Source organism: Protopterus annectens, chromosome 3.part1 (assembly GCF_019279795.1).
Source record: "Protopterus annectens isolate FY-2018-M chromosome 3.part1, PAN1.0, whole genome shotgun sequence".
NCBI classification, from domain to species: Eukaryota; Metazoa; Chordata; order Ceratodontiformes; family Protopteridae; genus Protopterus; species Protopterus annectens.
The window spans coordinates 1905133907-1905161145 of record NC_056732.1 but is presented as its reverse complement, the minus strand read 5'-3'; the positions used below and the strand labels follow the sequence as shown (position 1 = coordinate 1905161145).

General features: G+C 41.4%; 1 protein-coding gene across 1 annotated transcript in view; it reads left to right on the top strand.

The window, feature by feature from the left end:
* Window positions 1-27239, top strand: part of LOC122798818 — a 638969-nt gene that overhangs the window by 387902 nt on the left and 223828 nt on the right. The window contains exons 6-7 of the mRNA XM_044067941.1: window positions 24379-24654; window positions 25848-26123. Coding sequence (XP_043923876.1) covers window positions 24379-24654; window positions 25848-26123 — 552 coding nt within the window. The remainder of the gene's footprint in view (window positions 1-24378; window positions 24655-25847; window positions 26124-27239) is intronic.

The window sequence follows — 27239 nt, the reverse complement described above, 5'->3', positions numbered from 1 at the left end:
GCATACACAAACACTAGCCTGCAGGCTCAAAGAATCCTGGATTTCGTTAATGCAAACACACAGGAACTGCTATTCTGCATACCTACTATGGATGCAAATATCCTGGATGTGGTACTCACAAATATAAGGGAACTTTGCCCCCAACCCCCACCTTTTGAAATGTCCTCTCTGGTCAGATCAGATCACAAAGCTGTAACCCTTGAAAAAATATAAAGGATAAACTTCCAGCAAACTCCGGAATCCTTAAGAACTTTTCCAAGGCTAACTACCTCCTATTAAGTGAGGCCATAGAAAAATTCCAAACCCACCCCAAACTCAGAGAACAGGGTGGCCTATGTGGACGTGTTCACAGAAACCCTATGCAAACATGTAAATAACTGCATAAAAACAGCAGTACCAAACTGAAATAAACTTAGAAAAATCTCTAAAAATAAGCCCTCTTGGTGGACCTGCAGTTAAAATAGGTTGTATAACAAAAGGTAAAAAATCCTGTCCAAAAACAGGAAAGGCTATGCCCAAAATTCAAAATAACTGCCTCATCAGTTACAGCAAACAACTCAGGGGCCTAATCAAGTCCATCAAAACCAACTTCAAGGTAAAAATAGCTTCCCAGGCTAAGGAGAACCTTAAATCATTTTTCAGTTGTAAACACAAACAGAACACCCAACAGTGTGCTCAGCTAATAATAGCTGGAACTTCATATACTAAACTGGGGGATATAGCTAATTTGCTGCCCGATAAATTTACTGCCATTTCTTCAACTATCACCAAGGACAGGTCTTCACTGCACTTTCGAAAGCTAAAAACCCTGCATCGCTGGGTCCTGATAATATCGCAAGATGCCACTTAAATTGCTTAAAACATGAACTGTTAGGCCAACTAGAATCTCTATTCAACCACAACCTCCAGACAGACGTCATCCTTAGGGAATGGAGGACTGCAGTTGTCATCCTTCTACACAAAGGTGGACCATTAACTGACCCAGAGAACTGCAAACCCATAAGTTTGACTAGTCCTACATACAAGGCCATAGGAAAAACTTTTTGTGGACCTGATAAACAAAGACATAGGAAATTTTTAAACACTGGGCCCATCCAAGTTTGGTTTCATAATGCATACTAAACTTGGTGGACTTCTTCAAGAAGGTCACTAGAGCCATGAATGAGGGCTAAATGGTACATACTGCCTGCCTACACCTGGCCAAGGCATTTGACACAATACCTCATTCAGGTATTATAAACAAACTCACAAATTTGGGCATAAATCCCTGGGTTACCCAATAGATAGCTATATGATTCACAGGCAGGACACATGAAGTTATGGTGGAGGAATCCACCTCCACCAAGAGGCCTGTTACTAGTGGTGTTCCACAGGGCTCAGTACTAGGACCTCTCCTGTTTGGAATATGCTTTTCTGAACTTAAGGAAAATGCAGAGGGCTTTTGGGTGACCAGATCTGCTGATGACTGAAGCTGGGTGCAATCATTGAATCCCCCAAAGATGTAGATGTCCTCTAGGAAGGTGTGACAAAAAAAAAATTAACTGGTGACAGACCCATGACCTAAAACTCAATTAAAAATGCATAATCATACCATTTGGAAAGACAACAACCCCTGCAAATCACAACATTTATAACACTCCCCTAAGAGTAGACCCAGTGGTAAAGGACTTGGGAACTCAGGTTGACAGTGACATGAACTTTGATCAATGTTTGTCCATGGTAGTGAGAAAATCCTTCTTCATGGTACAACTTATAAGTAAGGGCATGGCATCCAGATCTACGGAGATCATAGTTCCACTATACTCAGCCACCACTGACCAATAATCAAGTACAGTGCACTCTTCGGCATCTACCTGACCAGGCATTGGCCACAGCTGGAGCTGCCACAGAGGTCTGTCACTAAAACAATACAGGGTTTAAGTAATATGTCCTATGTGGACCACCTCAAAGCCTTGCCCCTGTAATTGGTGTCCTACTGACTACTGAAGGGTGATCTATGCTAACCTACAAGACATTCTCCACTCAAGCCCTGATGGATCTGCTACACATTCACAAAACAAGCAACACCAGAATTACCTGATATAAGGATCTAAACCTTGACTGCGACATAAACAAAATGTGTTGGAGGGACAGTTATGTGTCTCAGGGATTACCTCTTCCCTGGAACAGACTAACATTCATGTAAAACAGAGCTCTTCCCTAAGCCTATTCACATGCAGTTTGGACCATTGAATGGGAAATCACAAAACTAACAAAACAAGCTTGGTGCCTTTGGCCATTATGGACAGGGGCAGTTTGTAGATGCCCTAAGGCACAGACATATACCAAAGCCATTATAGACTGTGGGTGGTGATAATTGGAAAAATTGGAGTATGAATGTGTAGACTTAAAAACATACCAAAGCCATTCTAGACCATAGGCACTGATAATTGGAAAAATTGGAGCATGAATGTCTAGACTTAAAAACACTCTAGAGTCATTAGCCTAGTAACCTCCTATGATCCTTTGATCCTAAGATGCGTGGCAATGAGCAGGATTCAAGGAAACTGTTCAACAGAGGATAATGTTAGTTCTCATCCTGTGGTAGAAACAAGGAAAATTCCTATGCATGTGCTATGGCTTTGCTATCATTCCTGCAGCTGAGCATAGGGTGGGTGCACATCAGTAAGCAAATGTGACAGAAATAAAAGAAATGCAAGGTGATTCTATTATCAGTAACTGCTTTCATGGCTCAAAGTAAATAATGTGGGAAGAAATAGCCAGGGAATTGTTATGGCTAGGCTTGTATAGGCCCTAGGGCTGATAGCCTAGTACCAACCTATGAACCTATGAACCTATGATGTTATGAGTCCATTCCAGTGCACTTAGTGTCGGGATCTAATTCACTGCGGGTAGGATGTGGAGTCACATTTTTCTCATCAGTATTGAATTGAACTGTCTACCATTCAACAGGTACACTGATAACACTTGCAAACTGTTATCAAGACATGAAGTGTTAAAACGCATGACTTGTTTTACTTCATATCATTCTGTCAATGTTATACATTTACTGAAAGGTCTCACTGCTGACCCCATACAGACAGACATACTTCCAACCCAGAATAAGGCACTGATATTGAGAATTTAGCTGTGACAGGCACTAGTTACACTCTCTGAGTTATATATGGCTTTTTCCACCTGTCTCCATCCTAATTATCTCTACTTCAGTACATTTGGAGTGTCTTTTTTTAACATTTTCTTCAATTTGGCTTATCAGGTACATACAGTATAAGTCTTGTGTGGTCTCACATAACACTCTATTATTCTGGAGCATATCACTTACTCAGGCATGGTCTCGGGCACATACAGTATAAGTCTTGTGTGGCCTCACATAACTGTATTATTCTGGAGCAAATCAGTTACTCAGGTATGGTCTCAGGTACATGCAGCATAAGTCTTGTGTGGCCTCAGATAACACTGTTTATTTTGAAGCATATCCCTACTTAGGCATGGTCTCAGGCACATACAGTATAGGCCTTGTGCGGCCTCACATAACGCTGTATTATTCTGCAACATATCACTTAGTCATGGTCTCAGGCACATACAATATAAGTCTTGTGTGGTCTCACATAACTGTATTATTCTGGAGTATATCGCTTACTCAGGCATGGTCTCAGCCACATACAGTATAAATGTTGTGGGGCCTCACATAACACTGTATTATTCTAGAGCATATCACTTACTCAGGCATGGTCTCAGGCACATACTCAGTCTCCATTCCAATACTATGTACCTTGTATCTCTATTAGGCATTTATATATATATATATAGCAAATTTGGTATTTGGTAGAGTTGAGAAATTGTGGCAGTTCACATCCTATAGCAAAAACTGAAAAAATGCCTTCAGTCACATTGCTACCCTTATCTTCACATGAATGAGATTAACCTCAATGTGCAAAATAAAGCAATAACTGATATGAGCAGTGGCAAACATTTCCCATTTTAATTGCAACAACGTCCATGGCTAAAAGTACTCCTGATGTGGTGATCTGATTGTCAATAAGGTATGGGAAGGATTATGAGCCATTGATTATTGGTTTATATCTAACATTGCTCATTTGACAGTCTTCCCCAGTGCTTTAACACTTCCTTCAAATGTTTGCATTCTGACAACTGTTGTATCACTTGTTCTGTGGCATCAGTTACTTGTGCACAGTTCAAGAGAATGTGTGTTATGCAGACAGAGGTTCAAGTATGCATTGTATTAGTATGAAAAGCAACTGTTGAAAGGGAAGAATTTGATCCCCTAAGTTTTGTACTCCCTTTTTAACTATGACCATATTCATTCACACCCATTGTTTATGGTATCCCTTCAAATGTGTGCTTTCTGACAGCTGTTGTATACCTTGTTCTGTAGCATCAGTAGTTTGTGCAGAAGTCAAGATAATGTCACTTAGGCAGGCAGAAGTTTGCATACAACGAGGTGTACCTTGTAGCAGTCAGACATCTAATCCATACGTTGCAATAAGTAGGTATAGTGCATCTTGGGAAATATGGTTAGCACAGTAAGTTTAAATTACACATTGTCATTATTTGTTATTGGTCATTAGGGTAGGTCATGGGGTTTGATTCCTTTATCTTTGTATACTCTTCAGTAATACTCAGTTTGTCAGTATTACACAGTTACAATGATTGATAGTGAACTACATTAAAAACAATAACTTCCCAGTGACATTATCACGGCACATCCATGGGCAAAAAGGGGTGTCACACCTACACAAATCAGCTCTCTGTGATGTAATGTACATGACAGTTGGCAGGGCTACTTTAACTAGCCTAAAGGAAGACTACATCATATGGTATGGCACGCATCGAGAAAAAAATGTAAATGTGCGAAAGACTCAGTTTCTGTTGCACAACTCACTTGACTGCCAATACACAGCTCTAGGCAACAGTGGCATAACTTAGCATTGATTGTTGCATTGTCACAACTTCCACTTGGCTGACTAGTGATAAATTGATGTGTACACTGCCAATATATTAGGGAGAGGATTGTGAGCCATGATTGTTACATGGTGTAAAGTTCATAATATATAGTGTTCCATAAAGTTCTAACATTCCTTGGAAATGTGCTTGTAAGTTTAATGCTATGATAACTTCTTCAGTGGTATCACTTGCATGTTGGTTAGGCAGGTATGGGATCAATTCCTTGACAGCCTGCCTATAGAATGCTGACAAACATCATTATCATGTGCTGGTAATACGTCTTATAAGTGCAAAATGGAATAACATGATACATGCAACTTAGAGGTTCCATGTCACAATAAATTCATGCAGCGATGAGTACACTGGACGATGGTTTTCAGTCAACTGTGCTGTATCAATTTATCCTGTTCATCTAATAGTCTTCAACAGTGTTGTAACATTTCCATGAAATTTGTATATTCACACCTCATCAGTATACCTTCTGTAGCGTAACTTAGTCATGGCCTTGAATTTGTGATATCAGTGTGAACAGTCAGGTGTTTCAGCCCAGGTATGTGCATTTTCTTTGTCCTGATATCATCTATTCTGCTTCCCTGAAATGTATTGTCCATTCATCTCTTTCATGAGTACTACCATATTATTCCATGCTAATACACTATTCTGGTGTATATACAATTGAACAAACTCAGGGATTCAAACCCAGAGGTGTACATTTTGTTGTCCCTTTATCAACTGTTCCATTCTTCTGAAATATAATTTTCAAATCACTTTTTCTACCATTGTTTCTGTGGCATGCCCTGTTAATACAATGGGCCAGGGCATATTTTATTTATTTATTTATTTAACATTTGTTAACTGGAAAAGTCTGACTTGGATCAAAGCCAATTTTCAGTGGAGGCTCGGGTAGAAATGCTCCAGGCACATGTCTTTGTAACGTGGGAGGAAACCGGAGCACCTGGAGGAAACCCACACGGATGCAGGGAGGACATGCAGACTCCACACAGAAGGTACCCCAACCGAGAATCGAACCAGAGAACCTCTTGCTGTGAGGTGAAAACACTACCACTGCACCATCTGACCTACTGTCCATATCAGTAACAAAGGCCAAGAATGGAGTTTTGGACAACAGCATAGACAGTCCAGATGAAATCCTATAAGAGGAAGAGTTATATAGACCAAATGCTTTGGGCATTGACTGCGGTGCACAGTATCCATAAGATACAAGACACAGATCACAGACTGCATGCCTAGCCCTAGGCTAGCCACACAGTGGTGTAAAAATTGTCTCCAGTTGATTTGGTCATCTTGATTAATGTCGCCAAATGGGCACAGGTGTTTGCTGATGATAAGGTTGTTGAGGACCTAACCTATGCCAGTCATCCATGTTGATGATGGGAGGGGTGTATGTGCCCCTACTGGCCAGTGTGTGCCCATCAGCCATAGGTAATTAAGCTACTGGCTGTCCAGTGTTCAGTTGCCCAGCTTAGGTTACCTGGATGGCTCTGTTGAGCAAAAGCTGGACATAAAAACAATCAACCTGCTAAACATGAACTAGGCATTGCTACCCTCAGAATAGGTTCCCTGACATATCAGAGCTTTGGAAGTGGATGACATGATGGTAAGGAGGAGGCTGGGACATCCTATGTATCCAGAAGAAGGAAGGGCAGTACAGCAAAGCCACTTGTCTTGGCATCCAGAGTCTAGTACCCAGGAGGAGGACAAACTACAAGTGGTGTGAGAATTCTGTTGAGAGAGAAGCTTCAGAAGACAGGGAGGGATGTCATCAGAATTAGTGACAGACTTGCCACAATCAGACTCCAGTGTAAGGGTACAATTTATAATCTCAGCCTGTGCCCCACAGCAAGGTTGTGATAGTGAGGAAAAGAGTGCATTCAGGTAGCAGTTGCAGGACCTACTACTTAAATCGGGACAACATGAGTTTGTGTTGATGCTGGGGGAACTAAATGCATGTATAGGGACAGAGAGCACAGGATATGAGGACTGTGTGTGCCCACATAGGGTGGGGTGAACAGGAATAAAGTAGGAGAGGCCATTCTAGACATCTGTCTGGTAAATAGCTTGATGTAAGCCCACACATGGTTCAGCAAGAGAGACAGTCACAAGACCACATGCAGTACTGGCCAGCATGCAACTCAGACAGACTTCCTCCTAGTAAGAAAAGGGCAATGGAGTAGAATCAGCAATTGCAAATTTATCCCCCAGTGAAACAGTCAGCCCACAACATAAACCACTGGTTGCCAAAATGAGTTGCAAACTGTGGTCAGAGAAGGCTCTAAGGTCAACAGAGTCTAGGCTGATAAGCTGTAAATTGACTGGAGAGAAAGCAAAAGAGTTCACGGAATTACTCAGGGCTGCAGCACCTCAGGAAGAGCAAGAAATAGATGGAGTTGAAGCAGAATGGCAGCATCTGAAAACAGCATGTATGAGGACTATAGAATAGATATGTGGCCGAGCCAGGTATGGAAACAAGGTGCATAGGGAAAGCTCATGATGGAATACAGATGTCCAGGAAATCATTAAAAGAAAGAAGAGTGCAGGAAAAAGTGGGAGGTAGAAAAGACAGACCAGCTGAAGTAGGAGTACTGGCTGGCTAACAAAGAGGCTAACAGAGAAGTTGCAATAGCAAAGAACAAAGCATGAGAAGCACTCTACTAGCTTCTGGAAAATGTCCCAGTAGATGGCACAAAGAAACTCTATCAGGCTGCAAGACAAAGACAGAAACATAAAGAAGATAGTCAGATACTCTTCATAAGGGAGTTCAGCATCAACCTGCTTACCCATCTACAGGACATCAAAGGTAGATGGAAGGAGTACATCCAGTAGTTTCTGAATGAACACCACCCGCAGAAGCTGTACTACCCTAGACACAGCCTACAGTGAAAGAAGACGAAGAGGAGTCCAGCCCAGATGAAGTAAGAGCAGCACTAAGGAAAATTAAGTCAGGGTAAACAGAAGGCTCAGATGAGGTCACAGCAGATATGATACAGGTGCTGGGAGAGATAGGGGAGAAATGGCTCCTGATGGTACTCATAACAGTATGGAAAGAAAGGCACATTCCATATGCCATGGTAAATAATATAAAATCATATTAATTCAGCTAAACAACAACTATCTAAGATTTTTCATGAAACTAAAGTCATGGGAGACGCAGTGCAGGCAGGCATCAACAATATACAAGTCACAGTACACCCACTAAAAATGTTTATGATTTAGTTATGAAGACTCTTTCTTCAGTATACTTGGTCAGAATTGCAAAGTGCACTACCCCGGTAAACTAATTCAGAAAAATAAAATAAATGTACTTAGAATTTAAAAAAAAAGTCTGACACATTTGTAAAATAATAACAGCAAAAGCACTGCCCTGCTCAGAAAAACGGAGCTGCTTACAGGCTTAGAAAACAGAGCTGCTTACATGCTTTTACAGGCTTAGAAAACGGGGCTGCTTACATGCAGAAATAGACCCTGCTTGCCTTCAGAAAAATCAAGGATAGTGGTTGTTTGCTGTCTATTGCTGGAAGAGGATTGCTTGTCAAAGAAAGTATGTTAGGTATCATTTCAGCAAACACAGTGTGAAACGTGTAATGCGCCTTTAACATTCTTCAAGGCCTTGTCAAGTATCAACTATCCAATTTAAATGTCTCCTCCACTTTCAAGCCTGCCTACCCTTGTGCTGTCTGTTATTACCATCAACATTGTTATCAATGGCGGATTTAGGCTTTGGCGCAGGGGCGCACACCCTCACCCTTTCATGAGAACCCCCTGTACAACCTTGAGTAAAAAAAATAAATAAATAAAATAAAAATAAAAAAGTTATTTTAACTGTCTCGATTGAAATTGGAAAATGTACTACCAAAGTAGTGCACAGTTGAGAGATTAACACTGTCCGCAGTATGTTTTCCCATTTCATCTCACAGATATTTTACTGTATTGTACACTATGTATTTGTTTGCTGTTTGCGTTGCAAGTCCCAGTGGAAGACCCAGTTGGAGGAGACAGTCAGGCAATCTGACCATCCTAAGTTCTTGAGTGGCTCTTCCAACTGCATCTCACATCTTGACTGAGAAAGCACTCAAGAGGAGGAACTTGCCTAAATAAGACGCAGGGTAAACAAGACAGAGGTATTTAAAGCTATTGGTTTACTGCTGCTACAGTTTGTATACTATCATCATTTTTAACTATATATTCATTTCTTTTACTAAAACCCCTACGTTACTACACCTTGAAGTCCCACTATTTCATTTGCTATACTTTTAAATGTGATAGCGCTAGCCATTTTTGATTTGTGGTTATTTGCAAAAACTGCGGTCGCGCCTAATGCCAAGTGAATTCGCCTATGCATTTATTTAGCTTTTCCATAGCTATTCAGCCCAGCCTTTCACTTCACTTTTCAGCCCAAATAAAGAAACATGCACGAAGACTTAGGAAAGTATTTAATTTTATGATGGAGTGAAGCATGCACACGTTACATTTGCATTTCTTTATTTTCCTCAGAAAAAGCTGTTCAGGAATTTCTTGTATTTTTTTTCAAGCAGTTCTAAAAGTGCAATAAGTCAGGAAATAGAGGAATTCTGCAGCTAGTGGGAAGTTTTGTGGATTTTGTATTTTTTTTCAAGCAGTTCTAAAAGTGCAATAAGTCAGGAAACAGAGGAACTCGGCAGCTACTGGGAAGTTTTGTGGATTTAATTTTTCAGGTACAAGAAATCATCTAGTTAACCAATTAATAAAGTGTAAGTGCCTTTATTGAATTATTTCAGATTTTGCCTGGTAACCGCATATTAAATGTAAACAGCATACACAACTTAAAAGGGCATTCAAGTCGAGTGCTTTCATTCTAAAATTGTGTTTATGCTATCTACAAAAAACTAGTCAAATCGTGCAGGCATAGTTTTCTCCTTGACTGGCACAACAGACTAACTAGGTGCCGATTTGTGACATATTTTATAGAATAAAAATATGCATTTTTCTGTTTTATTTCATACTTGTGACAGTGCATTTCAGGCATGGATTTTGCATGTAAAGTGTGAAACTTATTTTGTGTTCCCTTTGATATACAATATGAATGATTGTCAGGAATAAGTCATTGGTCTATTGCTCAACCTTGCCTCTTGAATTTTTAAATTCAGTAAGTCAACTTTTCTGATGCTAACTGTTGTCTCTGTTGTAGACTTGTTAGGTAAACAGTATATGTTATTTTTTTTCTCCCAAGAGGCTTGATTTGTATTCAGCCAGGATGGAATTCCTCTACATCTAAATCTTTTCAGTCGTTCTAATTTCTTGTGGGTAAATCTAGCAAAGGAAATTAATTTCCTGTAACATGTTATGTGACTAACAGCATAACAGTAATCAAGTTACTTAGGTGTATAATGGAATGCTATTTTTGAGTCAATTTATTTTTGCCAAGTATATTTTGGGCATTCTGATTTGCTGCTTTTACAATATATGGTGTATGCAGTTTGTATTAGTTTTATAATATATAATATAGGGATGTGTTTCTGATTTGCCATGCACTAATATTATTTTGATTTAAAATTGTATTTTTTATACATATGTTAACCAGACAAGCCACCAAACACAATTATCCTTATTCTGGGATGACCCAGGAGAATGGCTTGGGTAAGTGATTTGCTCATAGTCAAGTGGCAGGGGAATTGAAGGTAGAAGGAATGATTTCTTGTACCTCTGGTTACAGGAAGTAGCACATTAACAGTTCAGACTCTATCCTTTGTGCTGGCAGATTTTACTCCCTTTACACGGTATTATATAATATACAGCTTTGTTTTCTTTTCACACCACCAACTTTACATGTAGTATTAACTTCCCCAGATTTTGCAGACTTGCCTTGATTTTGTCTCATATTATTTGCCTTGTTTCTTGTAAAGTTCTGCTTTTCTGGTAAATCACTGAGGATTACAGCCAGTCAATAATGCCAGATGTTAGAGCTTCATACTTCTTACTGTTTACAAAATGCACGTTGATGCAAAACCTGCTGTTCTTGTATTTGTTTTATGTGAATTACAGTAATATTTGAAAATTGACCCTAATGTTTTGCCTTTGTCCCCCCATTATTTTTGTTTTTGTCCACGCATTATGAGGAAAGAAGTTAAATATGAAGGTCTTGTCCAGCTTAAGACTCTTTCCCTGGTCTTAACTGCTTGTTGGGTAATTTGCAAATGTATCATATAAAATAATTTTCTTTAACTTAATGTGTAATAGCATAACTTATACATCATCATTTTCTTTCGGCTGCTCCCATCAGGGGTCGCCACAGCGGATCACCTGTTTCCATTTCTTCCTGTCCTCTGCATCTTGCTCTGTCACACCAACCACCTGCATGTCCTCTCTCACCACATCCATAAACCTTATCTTAGACCTTCCTCTTTTCCTGTTACCTAGTAGCTTCATCCTTAGCATCTTTTTCCCAATATACTCCATGTCCCTTCTCAGCACATGTCCAAACCAATGTAATCTTGCCTGTTTGACTTTGTCTCCAAACCTTCCAACCTGGGCTGACCCTCTAATATACTTATTCCTAATCCTGTCCACCCTCGTCACACCCAGTGCAAATCTTAACATCTTTAACTCTGCCACATCCAGCTCAAACTCCTGCCTTTTTGTCAATGCCACTGTCTCCAACCCATATAACATAGCTGGTCTCACCACCCTCTTGTAGAACTTCCCTTTCACTCTTACAGGTACTCGTCTGTCACAAATCACTCCTGACACTCTTCTCCACCCACTCCATCCTGCCTGTACTCTCTTCTTCGCCTCTCTTCCACACTCATTGTTACTCTGAACTATTGACGCCAAGTATTTAAACTCATCCACCTTCGTCACCTCTACTCCTTGCATCCTCACCATTCCTCTATCCTCCCTCTCATTCACACACATATATTCTGTCTTAGTGCTGCTGACATTTATTCCTCTTCTCTGTAGAGCATATCTCCAGGGTCTCCTCCACCTGTTCCCTACTCTCCCTACAGATTACAATGTCATCTGCAAACATCATAGTCCATGGGGACTCCTGTCTGATCTCGTCTGTCAACCTGTCCATCACCATTGCAAATAAGAAAGGGCTCAGAGCTGATCCTTGATGTAACCCCACCTCCACCTTAAATGCATCCATCACTCTCACCGCATACCTCACCACTGTCACACTACCCTCGTACATATCCTGTACCACTCTTACATACTTCTCTGACACTCCTGACTTCCTCATACAATACCACAACTCCTCTCTAGGCACCCTGTCATATGCTTTCTCTAAGTCTACAAAAACACAATGCAATTCCTTCTGACATTCTCTGTACTTCTCCATCAACACTCTGAGCAAAATGCTAGATGAGGTCTGTTTTCAGGTAGTCATGTTTTTTTCTAAGTGTATTTTAGGTATTCAGATTTGCTGCTTCTGTAGTGCTCTCTGTATGCAGTTATTTTATTATGCATAACTTATTTGGGGGTTTGTTTCTGCTTTCCATTTTATTAATTGTACTGACACTTCAACTGACTTTAATTTATATCCTTTATCATTTTCTAAACACCTTCCTACTTGAAAAAAAAAAAAGCAAAGGTGAAGACCAATGGATGGGAAACTGGAAATTCAATCCTGATCTGGCCCCCATGTCTTTGATAGGCAGAGGCAGGCAGTGATATGCAAACTAACATACCCCACCACATAGCTTTTAGAAACTTCCTAACATACCCCCTCTTAATAAATGCACATGATACATGAGAATACAAATGGATTGGAGTGGATAGGATTGGATTGCGTGGCTAGGCTTATAGGGGCCCTAGTCATTAGCCTAGTATATACCTGTGACTGTATTTACAGATGCTGTTTGTTTGATATTATTTATGTCAAGTCATTTGCACAGCAGAGGCTCCTCATTTAATATAAATACATTTCTGGACATCGTATAGTGAAGACTTGTTTAACTGATTTAGTAACTGTTAAGTAATTACACTGTAAGATCACTGATGACATATGCTAAAGACTGCCTCCATGAACTTTAGGAAAGTAACTGAAGCAACACTGACTGAAACACAGTGCAAAAAAGTAATGTTTGTGTGTGGTACAGCTGTAATTATTATTGCAAATTTCCGGGACATAATACATGGAATTAAATATGAGAGTGCTGCCAGATACTTGTGTGAATGTTATGCTACAGTGAATGTACCACATACATTTGACAGACTTGTATGTTATATTGAGGTGTTCATCTTGATCTGCCAAACAACTGTGCAGATGGCATACTGTATTGTTCATAGCACATGCATACATTTAACAGCCCTGCATATCACATCAGGATAATCTTGTATTTCACATATATGCAGCATCTCAATTGCTTGGCATGAAGGGAGACATCATAATCCATCCAGCATGAGCCTGCAGCACCTAAAGATGCAGTGTGAAAAGCTGCAGATGAGTGGAATAAAGATACAAAATGCTCCATCAGCCATCCAAATCTCTATACTTCTACAGTATGTCATTCTTTCTTTTCAGTAAAACAGTTTGCATAATCCAGGCAGCTAAATCCAGGACATTATGACTTCCACACTTGTGTGTGTGTGTGTGGGCTTGCAGACCGATGGAGCAGTAGTAGGGTATATACAGTGTTACCTGCAGGGGTACTGTTCCAGGTTCAATTAACTCTCTGGACACCAGCAGTCAGGAAGATAAAAAAATGAACAGCAGTTGCTGGTTTATATACTTGGAAGGAGTATGCTTTTTACTATAATTCTGCCATATGCAACTCGCCAAAAAGCCCATAATCTAGGTAGACAGTAAAGGGTGAAAAGCTAGAGTGCCCCTGCTCATTGTGGGAACAGAATGGCATCACTGCCACTAGTATGAAAAGAGGATGACAACACTGTCTCCAGAGTGACCTACAGATGGCAGGATGCCACAAACTGTGATGCCAAAATGTCTGGAGTCAATGTGGTTTGAATCCCAGTACTGCCAACCAGCGGTGAAGTAATAGCAAGAAACTGCACACAAGTGTAGCTCAAAGCAACCTGGCTGAAACAGCAAAAAATACATAGATGTCCTTTTCATATATGCTGTCAGAGCATTTCAAAGTGGCCTTTTAACAGCCCACTAAATCCCAGTGTTTTACTTACCAGCCCTTTCTCACTGGCCTACCTTTCAGACTGCTCCATCCCTTCTGTAAATTCCTGGATCCGCCACTGGTTATGACCCAGATTTTCAACTAGTCCCTGCTATGTGGGTCAGGAAAAACACACTTCAGAAAATGGACCCTACTTGCCTTCAGAAAACAAACCCTGCTTACATGCTTTTACAGGCTTAGAAAACAGAGCTGCTTACATGCAAAAACGGACCCTGCTTGACTTCAGAAAAACACACTTCAGAAAACGGACCCTGCTTGCCTTCAGGAAAAATGGAGCTGCTTGCTTATAAGCTTTATGACATAAAACGGAGTTTGCTTACCGTGGGTGGATGACTCTGATAGCAGGCTTAGTGTGTTGATAGGGAACCCGCATACTTTTTAAAATTCACATTTGCGTGTGATGCACGCACACGCATGAGTCCTCCATTGGGTCCTAAACATTACAGTCTTGCAGGTTGCAGCTGTAAAAGCCCCTCCCCCTTGCTCAATGGTTCTGGCGCCTATGCAAAAGGACAAAAATTGCCTTTATGTTTACCCCAAGGTGTCCCTAATTTTGGCTCATTCAAAACCTGGACTTCACATGTCCGGTTTTGAATGAAATTTATAATCGGACAATTTGTCAGAAAACCGGACAGCTGGCAACCCTAATAACATATAGAAATATCTCATCTTAGGTTTTGGAATACATTGGCGAAATGCAGCCAAACATAAACAGAGACCATTAAGAGTAAAAACAAAATTTTGAATGCTAAATGTGTGCATGTTTGGACAAATAATTCTTGTAATCTGTTAAGAAATAGTTAACATTATAGACTTGAAGCTTATCAGTTTTGCTCTATGCTGGAAGACATGAACCAGCTCAAAACAGCACAGTACACAGTGTAGAAACACCTGGATTAATAGGAGCTCAACTAAGATTAGACTTTAACATATAGCATTTCATGTAAAAGGAGTCAAGGCCTCATGTATACATAAGTAGACATTTACATCAGTGAAAGGTCAATACATCATTAATTAATAAAATGTAACAAATGTCAAATGTTTGCTCAACATTTCAGCATATTAATTAATAACAAGATTGAAAGATAAAATCAGATCCTAAAACAACTTCAGCTATCATGACATAAGTAATCAGACAGGACAACCTAGAAGTTTTGAAAAAATGCAGTACACAATAAAGCTTTCCCGGAGTGCTTCAAGTTCTCAGTGGAACAACCTCTCAGCTGTACAGATTTTTGCAGAATGTCCAGATTTTTGCCTCAAATTCTTGGTAGGTTTTTCATAAAATTGTGACTTTGTGGCCAATTAATGGCAAATCATTAAAGACTGAAGTTAGAAAATAATGACAGACATTTGAGTTTCAGACTTCATACCCTTCAGAAAATTCATTCTAATGTAAAACCTGTTATTTCATCAACTTTGTTTGTAAGAGCAATATTTAAAATTTGGGGTGGGGGGCCTTTGCCCACTTTTCGTTATGATTTTGTCCAGATTTCTTTTTCTAAGTGGTTGAGAGGTATGGTGTCAGCAAGTGCTGACAGACTGAGATAGTCTGTTTATACCATGGTTTGAGAAAGAGAGTTTGTGTTAAGGGAGCGAGTTGAGTTTCAGCTTGTGCTAACAGACTGAAATAGTCTGTTATACCAATAAAAGAGAGAGAGAGAGAGAGAGTTGTAGTTAAAAGCAAAGAAGGAGGAGGGGCTGCAGGCAGATGACTATAGCCATACCATTCAACTAAAAAAAGAATCAGTGAATGTGGGTATACTGTATGCAGGCAGATGACTGTAGCACCCCATTCACCTAAAAAAACAATCATAGGTTCATAGGTTGGTACTAGGCTATCAGCCCTAGGGCCTATACAAGCCTAGCCATAACAATTCCCTGGCTATTTCTTCCCACACTATTTAATTCCCTGGACCCCTGTCTAGCAGGGGGACTGACGTGATCCCTGGGGTGAATTTCCTTTCTCCCATCCAATCGTCAAGGTTCCTTTTGAAGAGGGCCAAAGAGGCACTCTGCTTGACATGTATGGGCAGTCTATTCCAGAGTCTGGGGAGTCTCTGGGTCAGGAACCTATCCCTCCAGCATGTTTTGTTTATTGTGATGACAAGGTTTAGATCCCTGGAGTGTGTGGCTCTGAGGCATTGGGATTTCTTTAAGTGTAGCATGTCCAACAGCTCTGGGTTTGACATGGTCTTGTATGTTAAGCAGAGATCGCCTCTGAGTAGACAATATGCGACAGAGTATAGCTGGAGTTTTTTAAGGCGGTCAGCGTAGAGCATCTGCTTTAGGCCTGTTATTCTTTTAGTGAGGTATTTCTGTGGCCTTTCCAGTTGTTGCAGATGTCTTGAGAGGTACATACCAAACGGGGCGTTGTATTCTATAATGGGTCTAATGAGGAATGAGTACAGTGGGACAATGACCTCCTTTTTTCTGGATGAAAAGTCCTTAGTGATGAGGTGTGCCACATAGAAGGATTTTCTGACTGCTGTGGCGATGTGGTTATCGAAGGTGAGACCACTGTCCACCTGTGTCCCTAAGTCTTTTATCACACTTTTGGTGTTTAGTTTACTGCCACCTATGTGGTAATTCACGGGTACATGTTTTTTGCCAAAGGGGATAACTATACATTTCTTGGCATTGAGCTTGAGCCCATGGCTCTGGCACTAAGCATCTGTTTCTGTAAGGCCCTTTTGTAGAGTATCCACATAATTTGGGGATTCAATAATGGCTCCCAGTTTGCAGTCATCTGCGAACTTTGTTAGCCAGAGTCCGTTAGTGTTGGCCTGTACTTCAGAGAAGTAGATGCCAAACTAGAGCGGTCCCAGGACTGAACCCTGAGGTACTCCACTTGTCACTTGTCTGGAGCTGGATTTGGAGTAGGCTACTTTTACAGTGTGGGTTCTGTCAGTAAGCCAGTTAGCAACCCATTGGGTGATATAGGGATTAATGCCCAGCTTAGTAAGTTTATCTATGATTCCAGAGTGGGGGATGGTGTCAAAGGCCTTGGCGAGGTCTACATAGGCTGTGTGGACCACCTTACCCTTGTCCATGGCTCTGGAGACTGATTCAAAGAAATCACTCAGGTTCAAGAGACAAGTTCGGCCCTTCATGAACCCAAACTGGGTGGGGTCCAGTGCTTGAAGGTTGCCAATGTCTTTGTTTATAAGTTCCATGATAATACGCTCCATGGCTTTGCAGATAAGGCTTGTCAGACTGATGGGACAGTAGTTTTCTGGGATCCAAGGTGGATCCCCCCTTGTGAAGTGGGATAACTGTAGCTCTGCGCCACTCAGTGGGCATGAAACCTGAGGTGAGGCTATGATTAAACATGACAATTAGGTGAGGTGCCAGTTCATACTGTAGTTCATCTAGTACACAGCCCGGGATGTCATCTGGTCCCATGGATGCTGTATTCTTAGCTTTGGAGAGTGTGTTTTTTACCTGTGTGGCCATTATTACCGGAATTTGGCAATCTTCCGTTATTGAGATCCACTTTAGGGGGTGAGAGGGGGGTGAAGTTGGCACTGAATCGATCTGACAGGATATTGGCAATATCCTTGGGATCAGTATATTTAATGCCATTCTATTTTAGCTCAGAGCAGATCTGAGCATTGCCATTTAGATTCTTGACATAGTTGTCTTTGGAATCTTTGGCAATTTTATTTTCGTAACTAGCTTTGGAGGATTTTATGAGGGATCTCAGTTTCTTACTGAGGCTGGTAAGGGAGTTTTTTGCATCCTAGGATTTTCCTCTTTTCTGCAACAGTTTCTTCCTTTTGATGTAAAGTTTGTTTATGTCAGAGGACCACCAGAATGGCTTCCTTTTTTTTTTTGGAGGAGAGCATCTTGGTTCTATTTGGGATGGCACGATTCATGCATGAGTGGATGTGCTCGTACAGTGTCTTAGTGTAGGATTCAGCAGTCAAACTTTCAGTTCCCATCTGCATGGGTGTCATGAAGTTTGTCACTTCTGACTTGAGTAGCATGAAGTTGGCTTTGGAGAAGTTTTTTATGGAGGTTTCCTTACTGGGGGGTGGGGGTGGGATGTGGATGTTAAGGGTGATTAGCTTATGGTCAGACCTGACTAATGAGGGGGTGACCGTAGGTGGGGAGCATCGATTTCCCATTTTGGTAATGACCAGGTCTAGGATATTGGAGCTGGTGGGACTATAGATTAGTTGATCCAGGGCATTGGAATTTATGAATTCCAAGAACCGTTGGGCAAAGGTGTTGATACACCAGTAGTTTTCCCAGTTAATGGCAGGGTAGTTAAAATCACCCACTATTAGGGTGTTTGTTTCTATCTTAATATTTTCCCGTATGTCTAGAAAGGTGTAGTGAGAATCTTGGGGCATGGTGGGGGATCTGTAGCAAGCTACAATTTGGATTGCAGTCTTACCTAGTGTTAGTTGCACCTGGAGAATTTCAGATGCATTGTGTTGGGCAACTAGCCTGGTGGTGTGAATATCCTTGGTGAATATGGACACTCCTCCACCTTTAGTGTTTCGGTCCTGGTTTGGTGGCTGAAAAGTCAGATAAGAGTTGTAGCCTGGTATTGCAGGGATCCTCTCTGGAGCCTTGAACCAGGTCTCAGTTACTACACAGATATCGATGTTCTCCATTTTTAGGAGTGCCTCAAGAGAGTGCATTTTGAGGTTTAGACTTCTAGCATTGAGTAGGATTACCTTCAAATTTTGCATGCTTGTACCTGTTACAGTGGTGGTTTTGTCCTTTGAACTTTGTCTAAAAAAGGCACGATTGAGGTGGCAAGAGCCTTAGCCAGTAACCTGAATCCCAGGGGCAACAGGTGAGACCATCTGTGGCAAAGCATCGTGGTCTGTCGATCATGTCGTCTCAAGCAGACAAATACTGGATCCCCTTTGAATGAATCCAGAAGCTTAGCCAATCGTTGAAGGCAATCATTTTGTCCTTATATTGTGGTATCATTCTGGGCGAAGGCAGGATGCTACTCAGGGCTAGGGTCATACCTGCCTGGGCCACATGATCCAAGAGCTCTTCCATGTCTCTTTTCATGTAGTCCAGGGAGGTATATCTCAAGTTATTCACTCCAACATGGACAATGACAGAGTCATATTTGTACTTGTTGTGGAGTGACTTGAGTGCATGCATTATGTGGCGGATTCTGGCACCCGACAGGCAGCTGACTGTAATTTTCTCCTTGTTCAACCTGGTGAGTGGGACATCAGTGTGCCTGACTATAGAGTCACCTATGACTAAAGTGAGCTGTGTGACACTTTAGTTGTGATTGGTGTTTGTTTACATTTCAGCTTCAGAGGTCCTTGTTGCTTGGGCAGGTTACAGTTAAAGGCCTCCGCATATGTGGATTTAGTGTTGCTATATGTAAGTGTTGGTGGTGTGGGTTTAGAAGGGCTATGTGTTGCTTGAGATGTAGTGTGGGTGTTAACCTTCTCCTCTTGACTGTCTAGCACAATCTTGGGTGGAGAGAGCTTTGCTTCCAGTTTGGCTATGTAAGTGCATCTCTCACATGTGGTAGTGTTGGGTGGTAGGAGGAGAGGGTTGTCTGTGTACATGAGGCAGTTGTTGCATTGCCCCAGTATACCCAGATTCACCAGGTGGACAGGAGAAATCACCGGAAGCTGACCCTTGGACATGCCTGGTTACTTTGCAATTATAGGCTGTTTAGTGCCTACGATTAATTTCTCCTTATTAACAAGGAGAGTTGAGTGCTTTTATCAGTTTAAGGCTTCCTAGTGCTTTCCAGCAGGTATTAGAGCAAGTGCTAGTCGCAGGGATGCTTAAAGGTAAGATGAAAAAAACTGCACACTGCAGCATGCACTAGAGAAGCTAGATGTGAAAGTAGGTAACTTAAGTTTTACCTGTTTAAAAAGTTAAGGTTTAGTGGAGAGTTACTATTTTTAAAACAGCAAGATGGATTAAAAGGGGTGGTCACTTTTATATGTGGGTATTACTGCATGCAGACAGATGACTGTAGCACCCCATTCACCTCAAAAATACAATCAGTGAATTTGGGTATACTGCATGCAGGCAGATAACTCTAGACCCTCCCCCATTCACTTCAAAAAATAATCTATGAATGTGGGTATACTGCATACAGGCATATGATTCCAGCCCTTACCCATTCACCTCAAAAAACAATCAGTGAATGTGGATATACTGCATGCCAGCAGATGACTCTAGCCCCCCCCCCCCCATTCACCTCAAAAAAACAAACAGTGAATGTGGGTATACTGCACATAGGCAGCTTTCCTCAACCACTGAAAGGTACAGAATTGGTGGTGGAAATGGGGCCACGAATCTGAGTACAGCAACTTCAAAAATGAAAAGGAGGTCCAAGTAAAGTTCAAAACACTGGCGAGGAGCTCTAGTTTTCACAAAAGTATTACCTCCATATGGTTTGATAAGAACTCAGTTCACAACACTCAGCAGGAAATAATATTAAATAAGTAGGTCTTCTTGTTCAAGTCCATTCACTTACCTAAAGCCCCCAGAAGTTATACAGGGAAAATACCAAAACTAAGTATTTGGATGTTAAACTCACATCTTTGTGTAGGCAAGATCCCTTGCTTCATATGTATTTAGGAAGATTTGCAGTCCTTTTCTTAAATCCCCAGAAGTTATATATGGAAAAAAACAAAATGTTTAGATAGATATATAGATACATATACATACATGATATAATCAACACACGTTTTATATATATATATATATATATATATATATATATATATATATATATATATATGTATATATATAAAGACATCCCGACCCCGGTCCCTGCCCAGAAAACCACAGTGAAAAACTTCTCTAAAGCAAATTTCACACTCCTCAAAACCGAGGTGGAATCCTTCAAAGACCCCAGGCCTGTGGAAAATATGGCCCAGACCGCAGAATCCTTTATAAACGCATTCTATGAACACCTTCAGGAATGCATGGATCATGCAATCCCAAATAAAACCAAGACCCAATCCTTCAAAGTTAGGCGTCCTATCTGGTGGACCCCAGCCATAAACAAACTATACAACAGAAGGAGGAAGCTACTACATGATAGAGCAAAATCCCAAAAACGGAAGGCATCTCTGATCAGTATTAGCAAAAAACTACGGGCACTCATAAAATCGTCTAAGGCCAGCTTCGAGAGAAAAATTGCACAGGACACTAAGGATAATCACAAGGCTCTCTTTAGTTATGTTAGGAACCTGGGTGGGAATTCCCATATATTCTCAGAATTAGTCCAAAATGACAAAAAATACACCGAACCCACAGACATTGCCAACATCCTAGCTGACAGGTTCAGCGCAAACTTCTCTCCCACTTCCCCACCAAAAGGGCAAATATCTATCCCAGCAGAGTGCTGTCCCCCTGACATCTCAGATGCTCAGGTAAGAGCCGCCCTCGCCAAAGCAAAAAACACAGCATCAATGGTACCAGACGGTGTCCTGGGCTGCGTCCTACATAAACTCCAAGAAGAACTAATCCCAAACATAAAACTACTGTTCAATCTCAACCTTACTACAGGATATGTACCCAAAGAGTGGCATACAGCAACAGTGGTCCCTCTCCACAAAGGTGGTGCCTCAACGGATCCTGGAAACTATCGCCCCATAAGCCTGACTAGCTTGGTCTGCAAAGCTATGGGAAGGATCATCATGGACCTCATAAATAAAGATATTGGGGACCTACTGACACTGGATCCTACCCAGTTCGGCTTTGTTAAGGGCAGATCCTGCCTCTTAAACCTGGTCGATTTCTTTGAAACAGTCACCAAGGCCATTGACGAGGGGAAGGTGGTCCACACAGCCTACCTGGATCTTGCAAAAGCCTTCGATACAATACCCCACTCGGGCATTATAGATAAGCTCACCAGCTTAAATATAAACCCCTATGTCACTAGATGGGTTGCAAACTGGCTCAAGGACAGAACCCACATGGTTAGAATTGCTGGAGCCATGTCAGACTCCAAACCAGTTACAAGTGGCGTCCCACAAGGCTCAGTCCTGGGACCTCTCTTGTTCGGTATATATTTCTCGGAGGTACAGGCTAACACGGAAGGACTGTGGCTGACCAAGTTCGCAGATGACTGCAAACTAGGCACCATAATCGACTCTCCAGCCGACACAAGCATCCTACAAAAGGGCCTCATAGAAACAGACAACTGGTGCCAGAGCCATGGCCTCAAGCTAAACGCCATAAATTGTATAGTCATCCCCTTTGGCAAAAACAAAGTGCTCACAAATTACCACATAGGTGGTAATCCATTAAGTACGGAAGAAGTAATTAGGGAGCTGGGGACCCAAGTTGATAGCAATCTCTCATTTGACAACCACGTGGCCAAAGTGGTTAGAAAAACATTTTATATAGCCCACCTAATCATGAAGGGATTCACATCTAGATCAGGGGAGGTCATCGTGCCTCTTTACTCATCCGTCATCAGGCCCATAATTGAGTACAATGCCCCTTTTGGGATGTACCTTACCAGACACCTGCAGCAACTGGAAAGACCCCAAAAGTATCTCATCAAGAGGATCAAAGGGCTCAAACAGATGCCATATGTTGCCCAGTTAAAGAAACTCCAGCTCTACTCAGTGGCATACCGCCTGCTCAGAGGAGATCTGTGCCTGACGTATAAAGCCATGTCCAATTCAGAATTAATGGACATGCTGCACCTTAGAAAATCCAAATCTCATCGAGCTATGCGCTCGAGAGACTTGAACCTCAGCACTGAAATAAATAGGACATGCTGGAGGGACAGATTCATAACCCAGAGGCTCCATTCACTCTGGAATAAAATCCCAGTCAAGGTTAGGCAGAGTCCCTCATTGACTCTCTTCAAGAGGAATTTTGATGAGTGGATGGGAGATTGTAGGTTTACCCCGGGTATCACTTCTGTGTCACTGTTAGACAGAGGCACAGTATACTAACCTCAAAAAAGGGCATAGCAAAATAAATTTAAAATGGGTGGCGAAAGCCAAACACACTCTGGCTAGGCTTATAAATGCCCTAGGGCAGATAACCTAGTATGAACCTATGAACCTACATATATATATATATATATATATATATATATATATATATATATATATATATATATATGTATATATATTAGATATAGATATTTAAGTATATATATTTATATCTTGGTGTGTTTGTCTGTTATGATTACTCTTGACTGTGTACAGCAGCAAGAGAACAACAATGCCAAGCAGCCATGGTGGTTAGAGGACCAGAGGAGAATGGTGCGTTTCTGGCAGTACTTTTCTGCATCCCCTCTTTTTCCCATAACTTGACCTTCACCCATCTGCCAAGTGAGCTTATATAGAGTTTAGATTTTAGATATTGGGTAGAGAGAAATTTGCAAAAGTTATTTTATTAGCATTAAGATTAAGTACTATAGAATAAGAAACATAACCAGGTTATTATGTGTATAATATATACATACATTATACATTATGTACAGAAAATAAGGAAGAGTAGAATGGAGTGTACAGATGTTTATGGGGGTTGCATGGGGGTAAAAGAGACGGATGTCATATTCTAGACAATCTCCTTGTCTTCCTATTTTCCTTTTTTATATACATGTAAGTTACTGAGGGAAGAAATGTATAGGTAAATTGTAGGTTTTTTTTGTCTCACATACTTCACCTTATGGCACCCTACCCCACCGCCACACATCGATTGCTGGCTGTACCTACCACCTCCTGATACCCCTAGACTTTCACTGTATGGTTGAGGCCAGCATGAATCCTAAGGGTATCCTGGGGGTGTGTGACTTTCATAACATCCCCCAAGGAGAATTTTTTCATTTATGTCCTACTCCCATTTTCCCACCTCCCTGCAGTGCCTGTCATGAAGGTGGGCATGCTGTGGGGGTGTGCTGACATATCACCCCACCTCTGAAGCAGCTCAAAGTCCCCACCCTAATCCTACTGTGCCACCTGTCACATGTCCTCTGTCTCCATCAGGGACTGTTATGCAGGAACACTCTCAGTACTGGCCTGCCTTGGGATGGGAAGGCCCATCCCTCCCTTATGCTCTGTCAGTCAACTCAACCACTAATTGAACCCAGGTCAACTGGGCTGCACTTAGTGCTTCATCTCTATACACCATATGAGTGGCTTCATGTAAATTATTAAATGGTATATATAGTGTGGCACTGTTCATAATAATGCAGTGAAGGATACAATATTAAGCCAGTGTAGAGGTTGTACATTTTTGGCACTGCCCATGTGATAAGTCATACTGATATGATTTATATTTCACCCAGGGAGCACTGTGGAGGCTGCTTAATTCCAGGCACAATGGAAGTTCATTAGGAAGAAGGCTTTGGAAGTGGATATCAAGGCATGGAAGATGGTCAGCACATCAGAGGCAGAAGCAGAAAAAAAGAGAACAATGCCACAGTCTTCAAGGAGAACTTCATGAACAAAAGGTGCAGAAATGCAAGTGGTCCTGCAGGCTTTCTCAATGGACCAAAGACATCATTCAGTCTGAATTCTCCAAAAGGATTAACAGCACAGACAGTTGGCAGTGTCAGCATCAGGTATGGTCTCTCACTTGGAGGAAGTTAATGACTTACCTTTAGAAGATGAATTGTAAGGGTTAGAGTATTACATTTATGTTGTGAAAGCTTAAACATCTAAGAGCAGATTGGATTTTGAAGCAGCCATGGTGGTTAGAGGACCAGAGGAGAATGGTGCGTTTCTGGCAGTACTTTTCTGCATCCCCTCTTTTTCCCATAACTTGACCTTCACCCATCTGCCAAGTGAGCTTATATAGAGTTTAGATTTTAGATTTTGGGTAGAGAGAAATTAATAGTTTTCTTTTGCAAAAGTTATTTTATTAGCATTAAGATTAAGTGCTATAGAAAAAGAAACATAACCAGGTTATTATGTGTATAATATATACATACATTATACATTATGTACAGAAAATAAGGAAGAGTAGAATGGAGTGTACAGATGTTTATGGGGGTTGCATGGGGGTAAAAGAGACGGATGTCATATTCTAGACAATCTCCTTGTCTTCCTATTTTCCTTTTTATATACATGTAAGTTACTGAGGGAAGAAATGTACAGGTAAATTGTAGGTTTTTTTTGTCTCACATACTTCACCTTATGGCACCCTACCCCACTGCCACACATCGATTGCTGGCTGTACCTACCACCTCCTGATACCCCTAGACTTTCGCTGTATGGTTGAGGCCAGCATGAATCCTAAGGGTATCCTGGGGGTGTGTGACTTTCATAACATCCCCCAAGGAGAATTTTTTCATTTATGTCCTACTCCCATTTTCCCACCTCCCTGCAGTGCCTGTCATGAAGGTGGGCATGGTGTGGGGGTGTGCTGACATATCACCCCACCTCTGAAGCAGCTCAAAGTCCCTACCCTAATCCTACTGTGCCACCTGTCACATGTCCTCTGCCTCCATCAGGGACTGTTATGCAGGAACACTCTCAGTACTGGCCTGCCTTGGGATGGGAAGGCCCATCCCTTCCTTATGCTCTGTCAGTCAACTCAACCACTAATTGAACCCAGGTCAACTGGGCTGCACTTAGTGCTTCATCTCTATACACCATATGAGTGGCTTCAGGTAAATTATTAAATGGTATATATAGTGTGGCATTGTTCATAATAATGCAGTGAAGGATACAATATTAAGCTAGTGTAGAGGTTGTACATTTTTGGCACTGCCCATGTGATAAGTCATACTGATATGATTTATATTTCACCCAGGGAGCACTGCGGAGGCTGCTTAATTCCAGGCACAATGAAAGTTCATTAGGAAGAAGGCTTTGGAAGTGGATTTCAAGGCATGGAAGATGGTCAGCACATCAGAGGCAGAAGCAGAAAAAAAGAGAACAATGCCACAGTCTTCAAGGAGAACTTCATGAACAAAAGGTGCAGAAACGCAAGTGGTCCTGCAGGCTTTCTCAATGGACCAAAGACATCATTCAGTCTGAATTCTCCAAAAGGATTAACAGCACAAACAGTTGGCAGTGTAAACATCAGGTATGGTCTCTCACTTGGAGGAAGTTAATGACTTACCTTTAGAAGATGAATTGTAAGGGTTAGAGTATTACATTTATGTTGTGAAAGCTTAAACATCTAAGAGCAGATTGGATTTTGAAGGGGGGGGGGTCATATCAGGGACAGGAGGGACAGTACAGATCTAACATGATTACACAAGCAATGATACGAATAGACAAACACTATAGGTCAGTCACCCATATGTCTCCACTGGGGTCTTTGCCATTGAGAGTTGATACAAACAACAAAGGCAAGATAAACTGTACAGATTCTGTAGAAAGAGTAAACATGTAGTGGTAGTACCTTCCGCTGAAAGTCACCAGAAGGAGCATACAGCTGCTCATATTCCCCAAACAGTTAAGGTGACGTGGGAAAGGGAATGCATGGAAACATTTTGATTTACTTAATCAAGACTGGGTGAGAAGAATTATCAAGTTGGATCAGGCTGAGGCTACACACCTCAGGGCCACACTAATGGCATTAGGTAAGTGTAGGAGAATTATGTTATACACCAGAACCTGGGACACTTGGGTGAGCTTCATCTAGTTAATAGCAGTCACATTGGAAGTGAGTCTGGAGCAGGACCTTCCAGTGATTTTTGTGCTTCCTTATTGTATAGGAAAAGTGGAGGAAGAAGGGATGTTATACTTGGTTGTGATACCCCAGCAGTTTAGGAGATTGTTGCCAATGGATAGGAACCTTGAGTAAGATGTTAGGCACATCAGCTTATGGTTTAGGGTTATGCCTTCACTGAAACACATTCTGGCAAAATTCTAGAGAAATCTTGGAGTGAGAACGGACCTTGTTTCCCATTTAATGTCAATAAATGCAACTGGACAACTTGCTATTTTGACCATGTTTGCTTTCCACTGTGGCAGGAGTCATCGAAGTTTCAAGTCTTTTAAGATGGATGGACCTGGGACTATTTGCTGTGATTTGGCAGGAGAGCAGAGGGTGAGTTTCAGGTGACACAAGGGAGAGGTTGAGGTTCCTTTTGGGGTGGAAAAAGGACTATTTTTAGAAGTTTAAGGAGTTAGGACATAGTGAAACCAGCACTGTGTGTGTTCATGTCAGAGCAGTTACTGAACATTGCTCCAC